The sequence below is a fragment of the Leptodactylus fuscus genome, chromosome 2 (assembly GCF_031893055.1).
Source record: "Leptodactylus fuscus isolate aLepFus1 chromosome 2, aLepFus1.hap2, whole genome shotgun sequence".
NCBI classification, from domain to species: domain Eukaryota; kingdom Metazoa; phylum Chordata; class Amphibia; order Anura; family Leptodactylidae; genus Leptodactylus; species Leptodactylus fuscus.
The window spans coordinates 131,299,681-131,321,416 of record NC_134266.1 but is presented as its reverse complement, the minus strand read 5'-3'; the positions used below and the strand labels follow the sequence as shown (position 1 = coordinate 131,321,416).

Below are 21,736 nucleotides of genomic sequence, written 5' to 3'. Positions count from 1 at the left end.
TCTAAAAGATGCTTGTCGACTTTTTCCTTCGCTGAATTCCACTGCTCATTGGATGAAGTGGTTCAGAGTTGTTGCTCAATGGCTTCAATATTGGAATTACATTGTTACAGTTGCCATTTTTGACATTAATGATCACACAGTGTAATGACCAAATATAAAGTACTATGTCATGAAAAAACAGCCTTGCAATCACTTGGAAAGTTAAATGCATTACGAAAGTATTGCCACAAAGTGACACATCAGATTTTAAAATATGAAGATGAGACTCAAAGGAGTTGTCTCGGAATTATTTTATGTATGGCCTATCCTTAGAGTTGGTGTACATCTCAGTACAGGTGCACAGCCCTGATGTTTAGTATACCGATCTTCATAAATCACTCCCACTGGCCACATGAAAGCACCTTATAGCCGGGTTTAGTAACTGATGTGAGTAACCTTATTCTTCATAAAACTGTCCCATTGTTCTTTTCATTCAGAATTGCATGGTTTTTTTTTATTTGCAGTGATGGCTGCAGTTGACATTTGGAGAATCGTTGTTGTCAGAATATTCCAACATTTTTCCTTCAAACATAAGAATCTTAATAATAGCAAGTGACTGTCTGTCCCCAATTTGCGTCTGCACTGAGGATAACGTTAGCAGGAATGCCTGTGAGTATCATGCTGCTGCACAATTTATTTATCAAGTAAGGACTGGTAGTGCCGAGAGAAGATATGGATTGCGGCTTTGCTGCACTTGACCTTTGGACCTCACTGAGAAGTTAGTAGTATGTTGGTTCTCCCTGCTAGAGCCCCTGAAAGCAGTGCACATGGTTATACAGCAAATCCCTTCCTTACAATGCTGGCCACCTCCTGCTCTCTTCAGGCCTCCAGGGATCAAGCGCACTTCACATTCCTCTCTGTTCTGACAAGTCCTTCTTCTTGCTGTCTCCCCCTAGGCTCTGATATTAGAATCTACTAATCAATCCAATTTTAATTTCATGACTCTGATAAAAGTTGAAGGCTATAACCACAGGAGATATCAGAAATGTTGGATAGATGCGGGTCCTAGCTCTGGGGCCCACACCTAGCTGTAACATTAACCTCCCCTCTTGGTTTTGTTCCCTGGCTGTTACCTGACCATGGCCGTACTGGTAGTGTAGTACCTTATGTTCGCATCCAATAGACGTGAATAGGAATTACAGAATCCGTGTACAATAGTGAGCTATATTGTTTCTGTAACTCCCATTCATTTCTCAGAGTTATGCTGTTTCTGTAAAGCCGACTATTGAGGACTACACAGGTTGCAATCAAGTAAGAGCCAGTAATGACAATTTAATTTAATTATTTGGCATAATCTTTCCAACCCTAAGTGTTTGCTTGTTTATTTTTGTACCTCCTATAAACTACGCTAAAATCTACTACAGTTAACAGTAACACATTTTAAATGAGTTGTCTCACCGATCTGGCTTTGGAGCTCGCTCTCTGATATTCTTATGCTGTAAAATACACAGGGCTTGTATTAATTAGGCAACCCTTTTAATCCCTTTCTGCTCAGCGTTGTACTATGTCATAGCGCTGAGTGTTTAGTTAAAGCTTAACATGTAGTACTACTACACTGTGTTGTACTAGGCACAGAATCAGTGTGGCGCAGGAGGCGTGTTCAGTTTGATTTTTTGCTTAGTGTTTTTGGTTTCACCGTGTGAACACTACTCTGTCTCTGTAATTGAATTTCTACCACACCTATCTCCTGCACCTTGTTTTTCTCTATTCATCAAATGATTAATTCTAGACTTGCCTGTGTGATTCACAGACTGTCTTCCTATCAAGCCTAAGGTGGGTCTTGGACTTCCTTTATATCAGCCCACATAGGCTTGCTGGCTATTGTGACCCTGTCCTTAGACTTTGTCCCGGCTAAGCTCCTCTTTCTGCTACTATTGTATTACTGACCTATGCCCTCTGACCTTTGGATTCCCTTGTGACTTTTATTTTGGATTACGATTTTGTACTGCTTTGTCTCTCTAGGTTTGACACTTGGCTTGCTGACTCCTCTTCTGTGTTGTTTTTCTTGTCTGCGTTCTGTGTTATCACATATATCTAGGGAGGGCTTGTCCACCAGTTGTCCTCTTCCACCTAGGGTAGTGAGGCAAGCAGGTAGGGGCAGTGGTGGGTTCAGCTTAGGGCTCACTGTCTTGTCGTGCCCCTTCCCCAAGGGTTCACCAGCAGCTACTGTGGAATTGCTTCTCTAGCAATTCCCTTACAATAGCCTTAATACCCAAACTAGCCTGCATACTTAAGCAGTTAAACATTTACCTTAAGAATTTTCTTTGCTCTCCAATTAAATTTTGCTCGATAAAATTTTAGAAATAGATCTTTGCAGATTCTCATGCAATGAATTGGGATTTGAAGTGAATAAGGCCATGTGTGTATGTTTGCAAGCAGCTTTTTACGTAAGCCAGTGTAGTAAGAACAGTTTTTGGGGTATTTATTTATTTTTTTTAACTCTGTACCCAATTGTTTTTCCTGTGATCACTTCCTAAAAAACCGCGCCAAAAACCGTGACGCGTTTTTTGGCAAAAGACTGTGACGCGGTTTCCGCCTCCCATTCACTTCTATTGCCTTCCTGTGGCGGAATCCGCTTCAAGAAAGGTCATGTCGCTTCTTTTCGCTAGCGGTTTCCATAGACCACCATTGTGAGGGGGCAGATTATGACGTGGATTCTGTGCCATAATCCGCCCCCTCTGTGACCGTGTGAACGGGCCCTAAGGCCAGATTCTAACAACCAAATACCAGCTGTGAATAAAAGGATCTGTGTGCGTGTGGCCTCTGGTGATAGTTGCTCTTGAACAGCACATGATGGGATGACAAGTTTAGAGAACTCTACAATGTGATTACCTCCTTGGGACATGAGCTATAGCTTTTTGAGAACACATACTAAAAATTGAGAACCTAGGCTGTTGGAGATGAGGCTTTAAAAGCGATTTCATTTATGTTTTTGAGAAATTCTAATGTTGACCCCTGATTCCCTGAAGATACCACCTGACCTCCATAATTTCTACTTTAGTGCAGCCTTTGTGTTCACAAATCCACATGGTACTACATTACATAAAATTATATAAAATTATGGACTTTGCATAGAAAGTTGTTGTTAGAAGTAATAGCTGCAGTTAATGTTGTGTGTGTGTGTGTGTGTGTGTTTTCCATTAGCTGTGTCACTACCTATTATTTGCTGGTTTAGCATATAAAATTTTTAGTACATATGACAGTTTTAGAAAACAATCGACACAAATCAAGCTAAGTTGTTACTTTATTGCTGGACAACAAATACTCTTGTTTTTTTGTAAAAAAAACCAAATAATATTTGCAGGATTTCGTCTTATGCCCTCTTACTTTTCCTGATTAGTGTTGCTGAGCCAATAGTGATGGTCTGTAAGGGAAAAAAAAAGCAGTGTAACTAAACATGACTTTGCACAAATAAGAAGTTTTATGAGCCCTATTTAAACATACAATTTCTCCTAAACTGACCTTATACAGTAAATGATTGTTGGCTGATACTGGCCAACCATCTAATGTCTGGGCACTTCCTGACTCTCCCCTGATAGCAGATTAGTATCAGGTAGTTGGATTTCAACTGCCCAATCCTTTTGTTTCTTTAGAGATAAGTCCACACCAGAAGTTTTTCTCCCCATTTAGTACACATAGTGCATGTGCATGGCCAGCTTTAACTTAAACAAGAAAGAAATCTGCACTATTGGTGTTTTAAATACAGTGTACAGAGTCAGAATTGGAATTGAGTGTGGCCCAGCCATTGTACAATGTATGAGGTCATCTGCTTCCTGTTGTGTACGCTGTGTATAACAGCTGATCATTGAGGGTGTTGGAATCCTCTTTGAACTTATAGTAAACGGGTTTTCTTTAAATTGTATTCATAGTCTTCTTTTAGGATAGGTCATCAATAGCTGCACTCATAAGCCAGGGTTCTGCGGGGCAATGCCCCATTAATATAATGATAGGCCATCTATGTTTTAGTCTTAGTAGACCCCTTTAATGATCTATCTTAAGAGTCGATCATTATTATTAAAGCATAACTAAACCTATTTTTTTTTCTTCATAAATCTATAATCAAGATGAAGATAAACATTGTAACATACTTTATATAAGAAATATGTCTGTCTCTTCCCTCATTTGCCTCTTTCTTTCACTGATCAAATCTGTACAAACTCTGTACAATCTGTACAACTCTACAGAGAGGGGATGGAAAGAAAAGGAGAGTTCCTCAAAGCAGAGAGATATCTGCAGTATAGTGAGACAGTTCACTTTCACTATCAGCCTTCTTCTGACAGAATTTTCTCATTGCTGTAGATGCTTCATATGTCTGTCATTTCTCCTCTTCCCCCCTTCCCTCTCCATAGAGCCCATTGAATCAGATAAGAAGTACAGACAGGAGAAATACTTAAAGTTACAGGGACTTTTCTTTAGTGAAATAGATCACAATTTTGTTTCCTTCACTTGCATTATTGATTTAATGAAAAAATAAATAAAAGTTTATTTTGATTTTAAGTATATAGATAAGTGATTTGATAAGTGATCCATATATCTGATGTAGCTGTTGGCCAAATGCTTTGAGCATTTGGCTTGGCTTGGTTGGAGAACAAAGAATGGGCATTTGATCCTTACTTTCACCAATGTCATGTGTTTGACAAGATTAGGTCCCTATGTGTTGAAAACAGGCTGTCAGCAAAATTGTTGACAGCACTAGATACGTGATAAAAATAAAACATGCCTATATGGTCTGTCACATGAATGAATATGCCATGCACTGTCATGCAAAGAGTCCACTAGGCATTTCTTAACTGTATAGTGTTCTGGGATCTCTACACTAAACACACTCCAGACCTTCCCTTCTGGTGTAGCATTAATGTAGAAGACAGAAGAATAGAGTCTGATGATCTGTCAGAAACATACCTCCACCATTTCATTTCCATTGACTTCCTGAATGTGGGTGAATGTGTCACTCTTGCAGATAAGTTTTCCACCTTCTAGATTAACAGTTACCTGAAAAAGAAGAAAAAAAAATCAGTTTAATTATTTAAAGGGAATCTGTCATCTACTATATGCTGCCCTCACTATGGTAGTGGCAGTCACACTGAATTCATGATCTGCCACTTGTATGTCAAAGTGCATTGCTTTCAGAACTTGTAGCCACAGGCAGAGATGAGTCTTTTTCATGAAATGCTACTACCCCGCTATGTTTAACAGTTTTTTTCCAAAGCACTGTGCATAACGGAGGAACTGTCAATCATGGCAGGTGGTCAGGACAACAGGCAGCATGCTGCAACTGTAATTTGCTTTTGGTTAGCTGCCAGCAAATTCAGAGTGGCTAAGCCAAAAAAAGAACAAAACCAATGTTTCATAAGCTGCTATTTTTGACCAGTAAACAAGTGTATGGTTTTTCAACTTAACTAAAAAACAAACAAACAAAAAAGTATAGTTTTAGGATCATTAGGGAAGAGGATATAGCTAAAGTTTGGCCTACTGTTTTTTTTTTTTTTTAAACTATTTATATAAATTTTATATATTTTTTTATTGTCCTTTAAAATGATTTATCCTTTTAGTTTGTATTTATTTTTATATACATCACACCCTTAAAGTGTATGTCCAGGATATAGTTTGGTCCCTCACTACTGTCCGGTCCCACGGCACCCAGAGACTTGTTACGTGGAAGTCCTTGCTGCACGTGACTGCTGAGGCCAATCAGCAGCCTAAGGAAAGAAACCGGGATGTCAATCACTATCGTCACCTGTCACATCCTGAGTCCTTTCCTTTGATTGGCCTCAGTGGTCTTGTGCTGCATCGTCTTCTGATGGAACAAGTGATGGGGACTGGTAGCTATTTATTTATTTATTTATTTTATTTTTTACTTTCCTTGACCTCCAGGGAAAAAACTGCACTTCTCTGACAATCTCTAAGTTATTACAGGATTTGTTTCATTGGCATTCCCTATTAACTGGAGCTGGCATATTAATCCCAGCTACAGGGACAATACAGCCAGGACTGCAACAGTAAGTAGCATTGTTGCTTCCATAATCTCAATGAGCACCAAGTTCACAGCGATCATTCAGACATGGATGAAAGCGGAAAATACACTGGCTTTAACTATGGGAAGTCTAACTGTCTCTGATTTCCATCTCCCCTCTCCTGGGATTACACAAATTATATGTGGCCACTCGGACATTTCTAGACCCAGGCTAGGTCATCAATATCTCTGCTATTTGGCTGAAGTAAGAATACATCATTTTTAAGCACCACATCCTCTTCATTATCTACTAGGCATAGGCCTATACATTTATTTGTGGCTATGCTACATACTGTTGTTCTTTCGCAGGCACTTGAATAGAACTGAGCTGCTGTGAGCTGTATGTTGCAACACATCCCACCATAGGCATACAGTGTGATAGGATAACAATAAGTTCCTTAAGTTTTTGTTTTTTTTAATCTTTGATGATTATATCTTTCTATGGAAAGTCTAGTATGCTAGACTATTCCATGGCACGCGCACACACAAAAAGTAAGGTATATCTACATACATCAGACTGATAGATGTTAAAAGGACAGTCTTTTGCCTCTGTTAGGCGAATGGACCTCTATAGATATGCTTGCCATCTACATTGGGAGCATTTTACAGTGTACATGCCAAGTGTTAATGCATGATGTAATGTGAACAGTGCCTTACATGACATTATATCCGGAAACTTTAACACTCTGGGTTTCATTTATCAAAACAGCAATACTAGTAATAAATCCGAGCTCTGGACTAGACTCTGCTTGCTGTGAAAAACATTGAGAGTCTTGCTTTTATGTGAGGCCCAATAGGTTACATCTATTCCCAAAAAATGAGATTTCCAGGACAATAACCTGAATTTTTACCTTAATTTTTTTTCCACCAATGGCGGTGATTTCTGATTCCTTTCCGACTGTAAAGGAATTGCTATGAGTCTGCTTTGGGGTCTTTGAGGTGACAACAAAGTCATTTCCATTTTGCTGGATTTCAATGACTGGGTTAATATCTTTTGCGACTTTCACGATATCCTCTGGCAAACCTGTAATACAAAATATTGAGGGATATTAAGATAGAAATGAAAATACAAATGGCTGGAAACATTTTGCAGTTGATAATCCTAAGCATACTGTGTATGTCATTGCTAAAACAGTGGCATAGTTTATACATGGACTGTTCTATAATCTAAAATTACAGCTGCAACAGCTAGTGACACCTATAGTCAAACAGTAGGTGGAAGAAACTTGTAGAGAAAACAAAGCTCTTGTACAATAAAAAAGTAATTTTACAAACTTATGATAACGTTCCGTGCATGCTATCCTTACCTACAGCCCTCAGGAAATTCTCATAGTTTTCTTGAGCATAGACGTTCCAAGTCCCATTGAAAGCCATGGTAAATCTGGATGTTTGGATGGAGGCAAGCAAATGGAAATGAGAGGAGTGATAAGTGATGGGGCATGTGCTAGGGTAGCTTTTATCTGGCTAGACACCCCAATGGATGCATTGGATATAATAATCATTAACCAAACAACCATCAATCATTAATGGTTTATTTGATGACCATAGCAATGACCTATAGGTCATTGTCCAGTGATGCCTATGTTAGTGAATATTATGTAACATGAATCACGTTCCTTTCAATCTAATATCCTAAAAACTTATGTTAGACAGTGTCTTTTAAAATTAAGATTTTCTTATTAATTTTTCAAGTTGAACTATTTATGGAGGCTTTTAAAATACAGAATATAAAGAAAAAAATTTCTGAGCATTTCCCTACTGTTATTTTTCTGCATGGCTACAATTTAGACTACTGCTCCGTGACATTTGTTTATGGAGTTAACTGTTGCATCCCAACATAGTGCCAAAAATCCCAACATAGCGCCAGCACAATACATGCTTTATTTATCCAATTAATTCCAGTTGGACAGCATGCACATCTAGGCCTGTTTTTCCAAAAGAATGGCTGTAAGGCTGAGGCCACATGTTGCTGAGAAACAGCTTTTTTTGTTACACATTTTGCATTTTTTTTTATTTGAGCCAAAGTTAGTAGTGGTTTAGCTGAAGGGTGACATACAAATGCCGCCTTTATATTTCCTATTACTTTTGACGCTACTCTTGGCTTCAAAAAAACACAGCAAAGCCTGCAACAAAATCTGCAGGCTTTTGTTGCAGAATAAGAATAAGGCTAAGATTCTATGTTGCAGAACACAGCTGAAAAATGTTGCAGAAAAGAATGCAGTGGAAACACATCACATTTTTCTTGCAGCGTTTTTCATTGCATTTTTGCTGTCTTTTTTTCTCTGCGTTTTTTCTTTCCATGTTTTCTGATTGCAGATTTTGTTGCGTTTTTTTGCAGAAACGTAGCTTTTTTTGTTGCAGATTTTGTTGCGTTTTGTTTGAGACAAAGCCAGGAGTGGATTGAGCAGAAGGCAGAAGTTTAACAACTTCCTATATATTTCCCATTCCTTTTCTATCCATACTTGGCTTTGGCTTAAAAAACTGCAACAAAATCTGCAACAAAAAAGGCTGCGTTTCTGAAATGTGGAGCCTTAGGCTGAAGCCCCACGTTGCGGAAACGCAGCTTTTTTTGTTGCAGATTTTGTTGCGGTTTTTTGAGCCAAAGTCAGGGATACCACAACTTAAGGATCATTCAGTTCTCTACATGGAGTGATCTTCGCTTAGTCCAGTATTGATTGTACAGCCTAACTGCAGCGGGGAGGAAAGACTTCCAATAGCACTCATTCTCACACTTAGGGTGAGGCTGTCGGTCACTGACAGTACTCCCCAGTGCTATCATGGATTCGTGCATGGTATAGGAGTTATTCTCCAGCATGGAACTCACCACAGACAGTATCCTGTCACCCACCACCTGTACTGGGTCCAGGGGGCTCCCCATGACACAGCTGGCCCTTCTAATCAGCCTGTCGAGTCTATTCCTATCCCTGGCTGGTATAGCTACTCCCCCAGCAGGAAACTTCGAAGATAGCTGATGCCCCTACAGAGTTGAAAAAGGCCCTAAGAGTTGCCCCCTGGACTCCAAAGGCCCTCAGCCCCCTAAGCAGGTAGAGCCTGCTGTGCCACTTTCTATACAGTGCATCCAGGTTATCTGCCCAGGACAGTTTATTATTGAGGAGCATACCTAGGTACTTATAGCTGGTGACTATCTTAATGCCTGTCCCCTTGAAGACCGCTAGTTTTGGAGCATATCTCCACTTGTGAAAGTCCACCACCATTTCCTTGGTCTTCCCAGCATTAATCTTGACGTGGTTCAGCTGGAACCAATCCACAAAATCCCGGTTTAATTCTCTGTACTCCAGGTCAACTCCATCAGTGATGAGGCCTACTATTGCAGAGTCACCAGAATACTTCTGTAAGTAGCAGCTAGATGAGTTGCACCTAAAATTGCAGTGTACAATGTGAAGAGGAAAGGAGCAAGAACTACACCTTGTGGTGCCCCTGTACTACAGATCACAGTGTCAGACGCACAGTCCCGGGCTCTCACATACTGAGGTCAGTTTGTGAGGTAGTCAAGTATCCAGTTGGAGAGGTGATGGTCCACTACACAATGGGCCAGCTTATCTCTCAGTACCCCTGTCTGTATGGTGATAAAAGCACTGGAGAAATCAAAGAACATTATTCTCACAGTGTTCCCGGGTTTCTCCAGGTGAAAAAGATTTCTGTGAAGAAGGTGGATGATGGCGTCATCTACCCCAATGCCTGGCCGATAAGCAATCTGGAGAGGGCCCCATAAAGTGGGATGTCAATGCTACAGGTCCGTTAGCTGTAAAGGTCCATCGGATGAAGTGTCTTTGGAACTGGTTATTGTTTTTCCCTATTGTAATCACTTATATCATGATCACATTCACACATGTAAAGTTTAATTTGATTCTAACAACTCCATCTAGGCGAGTTATTTTTTTTGTCAATGACTTGCACTGTAAAAGAATTCTCCCTTCATTGAAAGTTTATAGGAGAGAATGGTTTTATAATATAGTATGTAGGTTCACTAAGAGTTTTTGAAAAATGAAACACATTGTAATTGATACTCTGTACTTACAAGAATTGTTATTTATGTCCAGCATGTAACTGTAAAAATTACTTTGCATCACATCATACATTAGGATGGGACATAAAACTTGAGATGTTGGCAATTGCTTTAATTTCCTTAATATCCCAAAATGGAAGCTGTAGAAATTTGTGATTACATTTTAGGCATGTGATTGAAGTTCAGGTTACTGACCTAAAGCAGAGTGACGAAACCACCAGACTAATATTCAGAAAATGTAGTAACTGGTACGTTTTTGAATGGAGTCTAGGTTACTCACCCTACAGAGGCAGCTTGTGACATGCAAAGTTTAACAACCTCTCCCTGTAAGAATACAAGGCCACCGTTCTGGAACGAAAGTTCTAAGTATAGATCACAGAATGTAGTCATTTCACCTTTCATTGTAGTAAAAGTCGTCCAATATCAAAATGTTTAAGATAATCCGGCTTATTAGCTGCTCCTGTTCTGATATTCCTTTACTACAAAAGTGCTCCACCTGTATAACGTATCATCGGGATAATGTTTCTATCTTCCTTTTTCAGTCTTCCAGTCTTTTGAAAGAAATTGGAATAAATTGATAGGAAAATGTGAAGTATTAAAGGGGTAGTCTCATGAAGTAACAGAGGACTGTCTGCCATTTAGGCAGACTTGAGACAAACATGCATTACAAGGTTGGTCATTGCAATACCTGACTGCCTACGGCAAAATCAGTTCTTTGTCAGGGGTGCCAGGAGTGGAGCCCATAGTGATCAGCTGATCATCCAAGGAGTCGCATTCAGAAATTATTCTGATGGGAAAGACCCTTTGAAAACTGAGTTACTGGATGGCTGTGATACTCTACTTTTATGAAATTAAGGTGCTGCCAGTTGTAAATAGGAATAATGAATCATCAGTCTCTTGGATTGTATTTCCTTTCTCCTGTCTGCAGTTTTCATTTTTCTTAAAAAAAAAAAAAAAAAAATGTCAGCAAAGGGAAAAGTGCACTTAATACTGAAGTACAAAGGACTAGGGCCTCACCGTGAGTTAGAACTGCAGCGTGAAAGTCCTGGGTTTGAATCCAACCAAGGACAACATCTGCAAGGAGTTTGTGTGTTTATGTGGGTTTCCTCCAGGTACTCCCACACTCCAAAGACATACTGATAGGGAGGGAAAAAAGTAACAACCTAGTAAGTCATGATTCACTCTATGAGCTTTGAAAGCAGTTCATCAATATACAGGGATATATATGATGAACTTAGGGGGCATTCACACTACGTATACTGAAGCTTATTCTGAACGTAAATCACGTTCAGAATAAGCGGCGTATAAAGCAGTTCCATTCATTTCTATGGGAGCCAGCATACGAGCGCTCCCCATAGAAATGAATGGGCTGCTTCTTTCACTGCGAGCAGTCCCATTGAAGTGAATGGAAAGTGCCGGCGTATACGGCTAGCTCTGCTCATGCCGAGCCGTACACGCCGGCACTTCCCATTCACTTCAATGGGACTGCTCGCAGTGAAAGAAGCAGCCCATTCATTTCTATGGGGAGCGCTCGCATGCCGACTCCCATAGAAATGAATGGAGCTGCTTTATACGCCGCTTATTCTGAACGTGTTTTACGTTCAGAATAAGCTTCAGTATACGTAGTGTGAATGACCCCTAAGGTTGCAAATCAGTGATATTTAGAATCTTCCATGGATATGGAATAAGGAATTCCAGAAGTCTTAGCATTTCAGTTTGGAAAGGTGTTATTAAGATCATAATGCATGGAAATGTGGACGTACTTGGCGGTTGTTGTTGTTATTATTATTATGTTTCAGAAATAGACTAATATGTAACTGTAGATTTCTTTATTTTGTTTATGTAACATTTTAAGTTTCATAAAATTTCAGGTAACAAATGTTACATTAAAAGCTTGTAAGAACTTTTAACTTTTATGTGTGCTAACCATTGTTTCCTTTGCAGGAGCTATGCCCTAAATATTTGATAGGGTTGTCCCATTATAGATACCTACAACCTATACACACAAATAGTCTGATCAATAGGTGTCCAACTACTGTGTGCCACACATATCAAAAATAGGGGTAACTACTCTCAACTGTCACTGGCAGTCCCATAGAACAGAGCATGTGTGAGCATGTGGGCCCTGTTTTGTTACCGGCAAGTATTAGTTTTAGGTTTACTGCTACATGTTGGCCTCTTCACTGTGCCATCATTGTATGGAATCTCATATTAGGCTTGAAGGCCACACACAGAATTAATTCTTCTATGAGCTTCACATATTCTTGCTTTGGTGCCCTGGCTTTTCATAAAAAATAATCATTACATAAAACTCATGTTTTTGTACAAAGTTCTAATTGATCCTCCTGACGGATCTGTTCCCCTCTATATGTTGAAGTGAGAAGTGGATTTGTCTCTCTCCCTCACCCAGGACCAAAGAGCATTTTCTGACTCACACATGGGGCATCTGTCAGCTCTCTCTACAGGAGGTCAGGTTTAAGATCTTGTCCCATTGGTATAGGGTCCCTGCAAAGCTACATGTGCACTTTCCGCAGGTCTCCCTGATGTGCTGGAGGTGTGGGCAGGAGGAGGGTGACATGCTCCATGTCTTCTGGTCCTGTTCGGTGCTTTCTCCGTCTTGGGATGGTGTTAAACAGATCATTTTGCAATTTACTGCCATGTCTCATCAGTTTGGCCCTGTTCTGTTTCTACTTCACCACTGTGAGTCTCCGGTGCGAACCTAGAAAAGCTCGCTACTCAGTTTTTTTGGTCCTTGCTGCCCGAACATGCATTCTGAAATTTTGGAAGCAAGTAGAACCTCCTCCTCTCTTCCTTAGGATATTGAAGGTCAATGACATGCGAATGGAAAACCTCATTTCCTTCCTCCATGACACGGGTGACGCCTTTATTAAAACCTAGTTTTACTGGTTGGAATTCCAACGTTCTGCAGAGTGTGGGAGGCTCTGGACCCCCCTCCCGGGCTTAAACGTTGGACTACGAGTTCTGAGCATGGTCTCCCACTGTTGGTGTTTGTTTTACCAGTGTCTTTGCATCTACATCTAACCTCACATAGTGAATCTCAAGCCCTTCTACTGTGGTTCTGACAAGTGATGTCCTTCGGGCCTCCCACTGGACCCACACCTGGTATGTTACTCTATTCACTCCACCATTACCCTCCCTACCCCCATCCTTTCTCTCTCTCTTCTCTATCTCTGCTCACCTTCCCCCCCTCTTGTGTGTTATATTTCTGTATTCATGGACTGTAATGATTTATGTTGTTTTACCTTGAAAATTCAATAAAATATTTGAATTGAAAAAAAACCCAAACCTTATGTTTTCAGCTCCACCATCTAATGCTCTGTTCACACAGTTAGACTTGGCTGTATGTTTAATATATCTATGCGGGATCCGTTAATTTCAAGGGCCTATTCTCCTCAATGGTGAAAAGGGGGAGGGGGTTCTGGCAGTAATGTCTAAATATTTGAATAGCTCCCTTCTATAGCAACATGGCATGATATATTCTGTCAGACATATATAAAATCCAACATGAAAGCTTTGTATTGCCTCTGTAGGCAAATGAAGGTATGCTAGATATGATAATATGTGAGGTTTTACAGCCCTGCACAGTTCAAAGGTAGCAAGAGCCATAAAATAGCTGGGTGCATGAGGCCTTAAGGAAACAATAATGTAAATAAAATAGTAAAGGATTAGAGATGAGCGAAAAGTGAAATATTCAAGATTCAATATTTGTTTCTAGTAGATCCTCAATATTCGACTACTCGATCGAATATCGAATCCCATTATAGTCTATGGGAAAAAATGCTCATATCAGGGGAAACCACTATTCGACTAAAGGAGAATCACCAAGTCCACGAGTAGCAGGAGAAGAGTGTTTAGGAGGAGCTCTGTGCAGTTAAAGCGCACGGACCCCATTATAGTCTATGGGGTACGTGCGCTTTAACTGCACAGCACTTGCAGTTGCGCTGTTAAAAAGTAAGCTCCCTCATAACCGCAAGCTGCCAGCTCTCCCAACTAGCAAAGACGAGCCTGCGGCAAATCAACGTTGGTTCTGCAGCAGGCTCATCCTTGCTAGTCGGAAGAGAGCTGGCAGCTTGCTGTTACGAGGGAGCTGACTTTTTCTCATAGGAATAAATTAACCAGCGTTGATTGGCCACTGTACAGCATTCGGCCAATCAACGCTCATCTGAGAGGAGGCGGAGTCTAAGATTGGACCACAATGGAGACTGCTGTGGTCCAATCTTGGACTCCGCCTCCTCACAGACGAGCCTCCAGCAGAACCAGCGTTGATTGGCCGAATGCTGTATACTGACCAATCAAGACTGGTCAATTCATTCCTATGAGAAAAAGTCAGCTCCCTCGTAACAGCAAGCTGCCAGCTCTCCCGACTAGCAAGGACGAGCCTGCTGCAGAACCAGATTTGATTCGCCAAGTGCTATATACTGTATAGCATTCGGCCAATCAACCCTGATTCTGAATCGAATATTTACTGCGAATAGCTAGTAGTATTCGATCGAGTACGAATATTTCGAATACCGTAGTATTCAATCGAATACCTACTCGATCGAATACTACTCGCTCATCTCTATAAAGGATCTTTGAACACAGCAGTACAAAAACAGTCACAACAACTTTAGCAGATAAAGTATAGAGCCAATATTAATAAACATAAATATCCATGTACTACAAAAATGCCACTTGAATGATATTTGCAAAGCTGGGAATACGTGTGAGGTTAAGGTCCCACATTGTGAAAACTCAAAGTTAGGAGTGGCTTGAAAAGGAATGGAAAATTTAGATGATTCCCTTCTGTTAAATGCACTCCTGACTTTGGCTTAAAAAAACGCAGCAAAACTTACAACAAAAAATGCTGTTTTTCCACAATGTGGAGCCTCAGCAGAGGCTGGGGCCCCATGTTGCAAAAAACCACTGTATTACTGTACAGTACCTGCAAAATGAAAGGGTTTCTGCATAATCCCATCCACACATCGCAGAAAAAAATCTGCAACAGAAAAGCTGTGTTTGTTTTTGAAAATCAAAATTGCCGCATGTCATTTATACCTGCGGAAATGCTGTAGTTTTCCATAGAGGTATAATAAGGGCAGAACGTCTGCAGAGGAAAACTCTCTTTCTGCTATTTTTGAAACCTAACTACAAAATGCAGGGTCAGTGTAAATCTCAGCAAGAGCTGCAACATGACCTTAGTGTTTGAATACACCCTAAGTCCAGGGCCCCACGGGAAAAATCGCGGTGTTGTACAGTGCTAGCAAAGTGGATCGGATTCATGCGAATCCCATCCCCACTTTGCGGAAAAGATCGCAGCGCAGACACACTGCAATTTGAAAAGCCGTTACGGCTTTGTAAATCACAGCATGCCAATTATATCTACGGAAACGCTGGCAGCTTTCCCATAGATATAATGTTAAGAGAAAGTCCGCAGAGGAAAACTCCGTGAACTTTCTCTTAAAAGCGCTGCGGAAAGAACTGCAATGCAATCACGCAGCGGTTCTTCCCGCAGCACTTTATCACTGCGTTTAAAGCCCGTGGGGCCTTAGCATAAGATTTCTTACAAGTGTCTGATCATTGGGAGGGCTGAGCCCACTGATGAATAGTGTTCCCAACGGCACTCCACTATTTCCAGCAGTAATAGGAATGGAGCATCAGCAACCATTCTCAGCCTGCACTCGATTCACAAGGGGGCTACTTAGCCCACCCATACTCCACCGATCACTTTGCACTAATCCTTTTTCATAACCAAGTTAAAACCCTGATAAAACCCCACGTAGAGGACCACAGAAAAAAAAGCGTTGCGAGAGAAAATTGCGGAGACAACACATCATGGTATTTGCCACAGCGCTTTTCACAGAAAATTAACATGCTGCGATCTCCAAAACCGCTGTGTTTTACAGTCACTTCAAAGTGAATGGGACTCTAGAAAATCTCATCCACACATTGCAGAAAAATCTGCACAGCGGAAACGCTGATATTTCCAAATGGAGTCTTCTGTGTTTCCGCCCAGTTTCCACCTGAAAAATGCAGAGAGAAAAGTCCTGTTTGCAGAACATATCTCTCTGCATTTTTTAAGCAGATTTGGGAACAGAAACCCTGAACGGCAGGTGTGAACCTAGCCTGAGATTACTTTCAGTAGTGTCCTAATGCAAGCTGAAAGACTTCTATACATGAAAACAGATATACCAGATAAAAATATATAGAGCATCATGTCTTTATTGATAGTATATTTTCAGCTTGTAACATGTAAATGACTTCTAGGTCTTTGGAATTTTGTCGCATGTTTTCTTAAGTTCTTCTGGTTCTTCGCCATGTTTAAAAACACTCACAGTCACTTGCCCAATCTCTGAACCATACTTATTCTTTACTGTAATGCTGTAGCGCCCAGAATCTTCAGCACAAATCTTCTCTATGGTCAAAGTAACAATTGTACCCTTTATATCCAGTTTATAGCGATCTTTAAATTCCACCTTCTTCTCATTCTTTACCCAGGAAACCTCAGGAGCAGGATCTCCAGATATATGGCAGGTTAGACACAGGGTCTAGTAATGAGAGGAAAGTTACATGAGATTATTGCATGTTAAGCACCTATTAACTTATTTAATTCAATATATTTCCTGCAGTGATCACAAAATCTATGATACAGTATGTTATTATGTGAAAAGCATTACAGGTAATGCCCCTTAGTGGCCATCATACATTATAATGCCTCACTAGTGGCCCCATTCAATATAATGCTCTGCAGTAGCCCATCGCATAGTCAAATGCCAATGCATGCATCACAATTTAACATGCCCCCTCCCCAGATATTAACCTAACCCACCTCCTCGTGACTTCTCAGACATTATATTATAATGTTTCCCTCAAGTTACCCCCACAGTTTCATGACTCCCTCAAGTTGCTCCCATTGTGTAATGTTCCCTCTCCAGCTTGCCCCCACAGTTTCATGTAGCCCTTCAGGTTGATCCCACAGTATCAGGCACCCCTTTCCAAGGCTGCTACCACAGTTTCATGTACCCCTTCAGATTGCCTCCTCAGTATCATGCCCCCCAGGTTGCCCCCACAGTTTCATGTCCCCTTTCACTTACCCCCACTGTATATATCAAAAAAAGAAAAAGAAGCCTTAATATTCAACTTTCCCTGTTCCCCTTTTCTCTTCTCTCTTTGGAGTTTTCAGGGTGCAACAGACCCAATGTAAGTAACATCACCACATTGTGCCTACTACTTACAGGGCACCTGAAGCAAAGACAGCAGCCAGATGGTGAAGCAGGGAATGAACAACTCCCTGCTTCACCATTGTCTTCAATTCATCGGCTGTCCAAAAGGGGATCCCACAACCATAGGGCTCATTATAAGTGCACCTTTGGCACTAAGGTTAGAGAGGCCCTGACTACAGGGACAGCTAAAACAGCAGGATGTCAATGATTTACAATTAATGTATTACTGATGCTAATATTATATATATTTATATTAATATTTGACCTAGAGTCCAGAAGAAAGTCTCCATTCGGGTCTGTGGTCTTTGTTTACCTTTTGCCTGCACATGATCATGTCATCCAATCAGTGGAGTGGTGCTAAGTGCTGATGCTCAGTTTGAGCATGGCATAACTCCTAATGTTCTCTTGTCAGAGCTAATGGTCAGTGCACACAGATTTTTTTGGCGCTGATTTTGATGCTGAATCCACCTCAAAATCAGCCTCCAAAAAAGCCTCCCAATAGAGTTCTATTGGGAGCCTCTTTTTGGAGGCTGATTTTGAGGCAGATTTAGTGTCAAAACCAGCACCAATAAACTCCGTGTGCACTGACACTAAAGGTCAGTAAGATCAGGAACCTAAATGGAGACTGTCTGCTGGACCTGCGGCTGAACAGAACAGTGAGTATATAATATTAGTTGTTTTAATTCCTCAATGACCAATGATATACATGAAAATATATCGCTACCAGATGTGATAACAACCATTTACCTGTTAGATGCTATGGTTAAATGAGACTGCTGCATTTGACCATGCAACAGGCCTGGCTCAATAGGTACTACTATATTTTCAATGATCGCCACCCCTAAAGTCTACTTAAGGCTCCCAGGCTTGCCATTACTATTGTTTTAGTACACACTGCCTATGAATTCAATGGTTTTTACAATATATTGCAATACACTTATATATTATATCTGAGATTAGATCACCGTGGGGGAAGGGGGGGGGTCTAAAAAAAAAAAAGAATATTTTCAAGCCTGAGGCCCCACATTGCCGAAATGCAGCTTTTTTTTGTTGCAGAGTTTGCTTTGTTTTTCGAGCCAAAGCCATGAATGGATTGAGCAGAAGGTAGAAGTATAAGTAATTCATGTATATTTCTTATTCCTCTCGTAGCCATTCTTGAATTTGGTTCAAAAAACCACAGCAAAATCTGCGACAAAAAAGCTGCGTTTCTGCAATGTGGGGCCTCAGACTTAAAGTATAAAAATCTCCACAAAATTAATAAAAATTCACATCTTCCCCTTTTTTTAGATCACATATGAAAATAGATAAACAATTAATATAATAATTAGCATAAATGAACACAAACACTTTAGGTATCTCTGCATCCAAAAATATCAGAACTATTATAATGTAGTGAACACCTTAGCGGGAAAAGCTTTGCCTCTTAAAACTAAATCCAGTGGTATGTAAAACCGCAGGTGTAAGAAGACATGAAAGGTCCTCTTTAAGGCCAGGGCTCCACGGGACAGAAACACTGCGATTTGCCCGTGGTCGAAATGTCACAGAAAAAATTGCGGAAGTGCAAATTGGATGGGATCATAGTGAATCCCATGCCCACTTTGTAGTAAAAACCGCCACATAACCATGCCACGATTTTCAAAGCCAGCCCCGTTTGGGAAATTGCAGCATGTCAATTATACTTCTAGAAACGCTGGCAGTTTCCCCATAGGTATAATTGTAACAGAAAGTCTGCAGAGGAAAACTTTGTGTTCCTGCTGTGGTTCTTCTCACAGTGCTTTATTTCTGCTGGATGTCTCATGGGGCCTTAGCCTAAATGACAGATGCAGACGGAGGCCCTTCTGTCTAGTATTGGTTCTGTATTCACCCCAGTGTAAAAAAATACATGACAGAAGGTGTCAGCCTTGTTTTGTAATATTATAGGCTCCCGTCAAGAAAACAATGCTTTATTATTTAAATTTTTAATAAGAAATACCTTGTCTACCATTATCGTTGCCAGATCAGGAAGGCCTCGCACCACTTTAGCACGATCTAGAAATATTAACCACAGATTACACAGTAAATTATACAGCAAATGTCCTCTCATCACATTGACATACAACTATGGAATTGCTGCTATAGGTAGCTAACAGATGCCAATAGCTAACCAAACATCTGTTTTAATTTTCATCAATTATTATTTTGAATCAGTTTTTACATTATGGCATTGTTGTAACAAGCTGCAGGGAAGTAGTGAGGTGAGTGAAACATTGAGACTGTGTTAGGCGTACTAATGCTGAGATTTTGTTGTGCCTCACAGTTATAGTTTACTCTACTGGAGGGCAATGATGAATGAATTACTGACTAACATAATTCACACATTACTGTCATCCGGTAGAGTAAACTGTAATGATCACTCTTATTACTTTGTGTACATTACCTTAAATATGGTGAGGAGATTAAATAACTTAAATAACAAAAAACATGCTCAATGCTAATGCCTACAAATCATATTGGTCTGCTAGGTTCACAATAGCAGTGGTGTTTCCATTCTTCTGGTCCACTCGGGAACCCTAAAAACTGTAACCCTATCAGCTTAAAAAGCGGTTACTTGTGGAAACCCACAGATTCCATATACTATAGATGGGATCTCCGCCCAAAATAAATATGGAGTTTAATGAAACACACCAACTTCATATCTCATCATATATTATAGTCTACATTAAAGTACATTCATAGTTACTGGTTACTTACTCTTTTCTATTACAGCAGCTTCCCTGAAAGAAATACAACAAATATATCATATAACAAATGTGAAAAGCAGAAAGCCAGTTTAACTTTGTGGCATGTTAGTACTGATTTTGATATATTGATCTCACACAGCACACAGTGCTCACTGAGACTTCCAGTGTTTGTTGCTTGCTAATTAGCATACGAACAAAAACAGGCTCATTCAAAAACCACTGAGGGGATTAATATACAAAAGGTATGTGTGGCATAGCCTTTCTAAAGGCTGTGTAAGTATATATTTACCGGTAGTTAAAAATTAGTTTTACCAATGATAGAGCCCGTTTAACACATGCATGGACCAGGTGAGCTAGAGTAAGATAGGGCATATCCTGAAGGGTTGTCAGAGAGACCATTTTATTTTAGTTTTATTATACAATAGAAATTGTGCATCTTGTGTTTCGTATTAGACTAGATGAGAAATTATTGATCTATTCACCCATTTTTTTTAAAAAGTATAGTTGTAGAGTATAAGAAAATTCATGTGCAGCACATATATATTAACAGCAAATTTCATAGGAAGAAAAATAGGATCAATACAGAGATCTTTAATTGAATACTCCTTTAATAACCGCCATTTGAAAATACATACAAAAACATACTTTGCATTTCAGTAACACTTACTTATTTTTCTGGTGTCCTGCCATTGCGTCATCAAATGCTGAAAATAAAGAAATACTTTATTTCATACATATATTGTCTGTTTTTGATAGATCCTGACTAGAGATGAGTGAACGGCATTTGATCGAATTGATATTCGAACGAATATCAGGCCGTTCAAGGTATTCAAATACAATCGAATACCACTGAGACTGTGAACTATGTGACTGTGAGACAGGGATAGATGTACAGGCAGGGTTAGCTAGGATTACCTTTATTTAGGTGGGAATGTTACTCACACAGCTCTTTGGGGCTCCAACTTGTCGGGATCCCTGTCAGCTTGCGATATGCCGGAGCTGACTTTTTTCCACAGGAATGCATTGACCAGCGTTGATTGGCCGAATGCCATACAGACTACAGCATTCGGCCAATCAACGCTGGTTCCGCCAGAGGAGGCGGAGTCTAAGATCGGTCCACAGCTGTCTCCATTCTGGTTCGATCTCAGATGTAGCAGTGTTGAGTGCACAGCTCTGCTACACCAGAGATGTAGCAGAGCTGGCCGTGCGCTGAGCTCTGCTACACCCGAGATGTAGCAGAGCTGAGTGTGTGATGAGCTCTGCTACACCAGAGATGTAGCAGAGCTGAGTGCCGGAGGAGGTCGAGTCTAAGATCAGTCCACAGTCTGATCTCAGATGTAGCAGTGTTGAGCGCACAGCTCTGCTACACCGGAGATGTAGGCATGCTTCCCCTGCTGTCCCACTTGCATTCCAGGGTGTTGGCATCATTTCCTGGGGTGTCATAGTGGACTTGGTGACTCTCCTGAGTCGAAGTGTGGCTTCCCCTGAAACAATGCATTTTTCCCCATAGACTATAATGGGTTTTGATATTCGTTTGAATAGTCGAATATTAAGGGGCTATTTGAAACGAATATCGAATCTTGAATATTTCGCGGTTCACTCATCTCTAATCCTGACATGAAGAAAGGATTATCCGCAGATTATCCATTGCTGTAATATCCAGAGTGTTTAACTGCTCTTTGAGGCTAAAGACTGCGCGTTGCGGACAAGCCAC

At 40.4% G+C, this 21,736-nt stretch overlaps 2 protein-coding genes across 3 annotated transcripts in view; both read right to left on the bottom strand.

The window, feature by feature from the left end:
- Positions 1–3,283: 3,283 nt before the first annotated feature.
- LOC142193750 (fatty acid-binding protein, liver) lies at positions 3,284–7,511 on the bottom strand. Its single transcript, XM_075262750.1, has 4 exons — positions 7,360–7,511; positions 6,904–7,076; positions 4,942–5,031; positions 3,284–3,403 (listed from the first exon to the last, which is right to left on the bottom strand). The coding sequence occupies exons 1-4, from the start codon at positions 7,424–7,426 to the stop codon at positions 3,353–3,355; spliced, it is 381 nt and encodes a 126-aa protein (XP_075118851.1). The 5' UTR covers positions 7,427–7,511; the 3' UTR covers positions 3,284–3,352.
- An 8,782-nt stretch (positions 7,512–16,293) lies between these two features.
- Positions 16,294–21,736, bottom strand: part of MYOM3 (myomesin 3) — a 92,819-nt gene continuing 87,376 nt past the window's right edge. For both annotated transcript variants that reach the window (XM_075264608.1, XM_075264609.1), the window contains exons 33-36: positions 20,690–20,726; positions 20,033–20,055; positions 19,275–19,330; positions 16,294–16,627 (exon numbers count right to left, since the gene is read on the bottom strand). In XM_075264608.1, the coding sequence (XP_075120709.1) occupies positions 16,343–16,627; positions 19,275–19,330; positions 20,033–20,055; positions 20,690–20,726 (401 nt within the window). In that variant the 3' untranslated portion in view covers positions 16,294–16,342. The remainder of the gene's footprint in view (positions 16,628–19,274; positions 19,331–20,032; positions 20,056–20,689; positions 20,727–21,736) is intronic.

Excerpts from the sequence above, each read along its gene's own strand:
- LOC142193750 (XM_075262750.1), bottom strand. The coding sequence starts at position 7,426 with ATGGCTTTCAATGGGACTTGGAACGTCTATGCTCAAGAAAACTATGAG. Across the intron at positions 7,077-7,359 it reads GAATTTCCTGAGGGCTGTAG|GTTTGCCAGAGGATATCGTG; the intron begins GTAAGGATAGCA and ends TTTGTATTACAG. Across the intron at positions 5,032-6,903 it reads TTGGTGGAAAAAAAATTAAG|GTAACTGTTAATCTAGAAGG; the intron begins GTAAAAATTCAG and ends CTTCTTTTTCAG.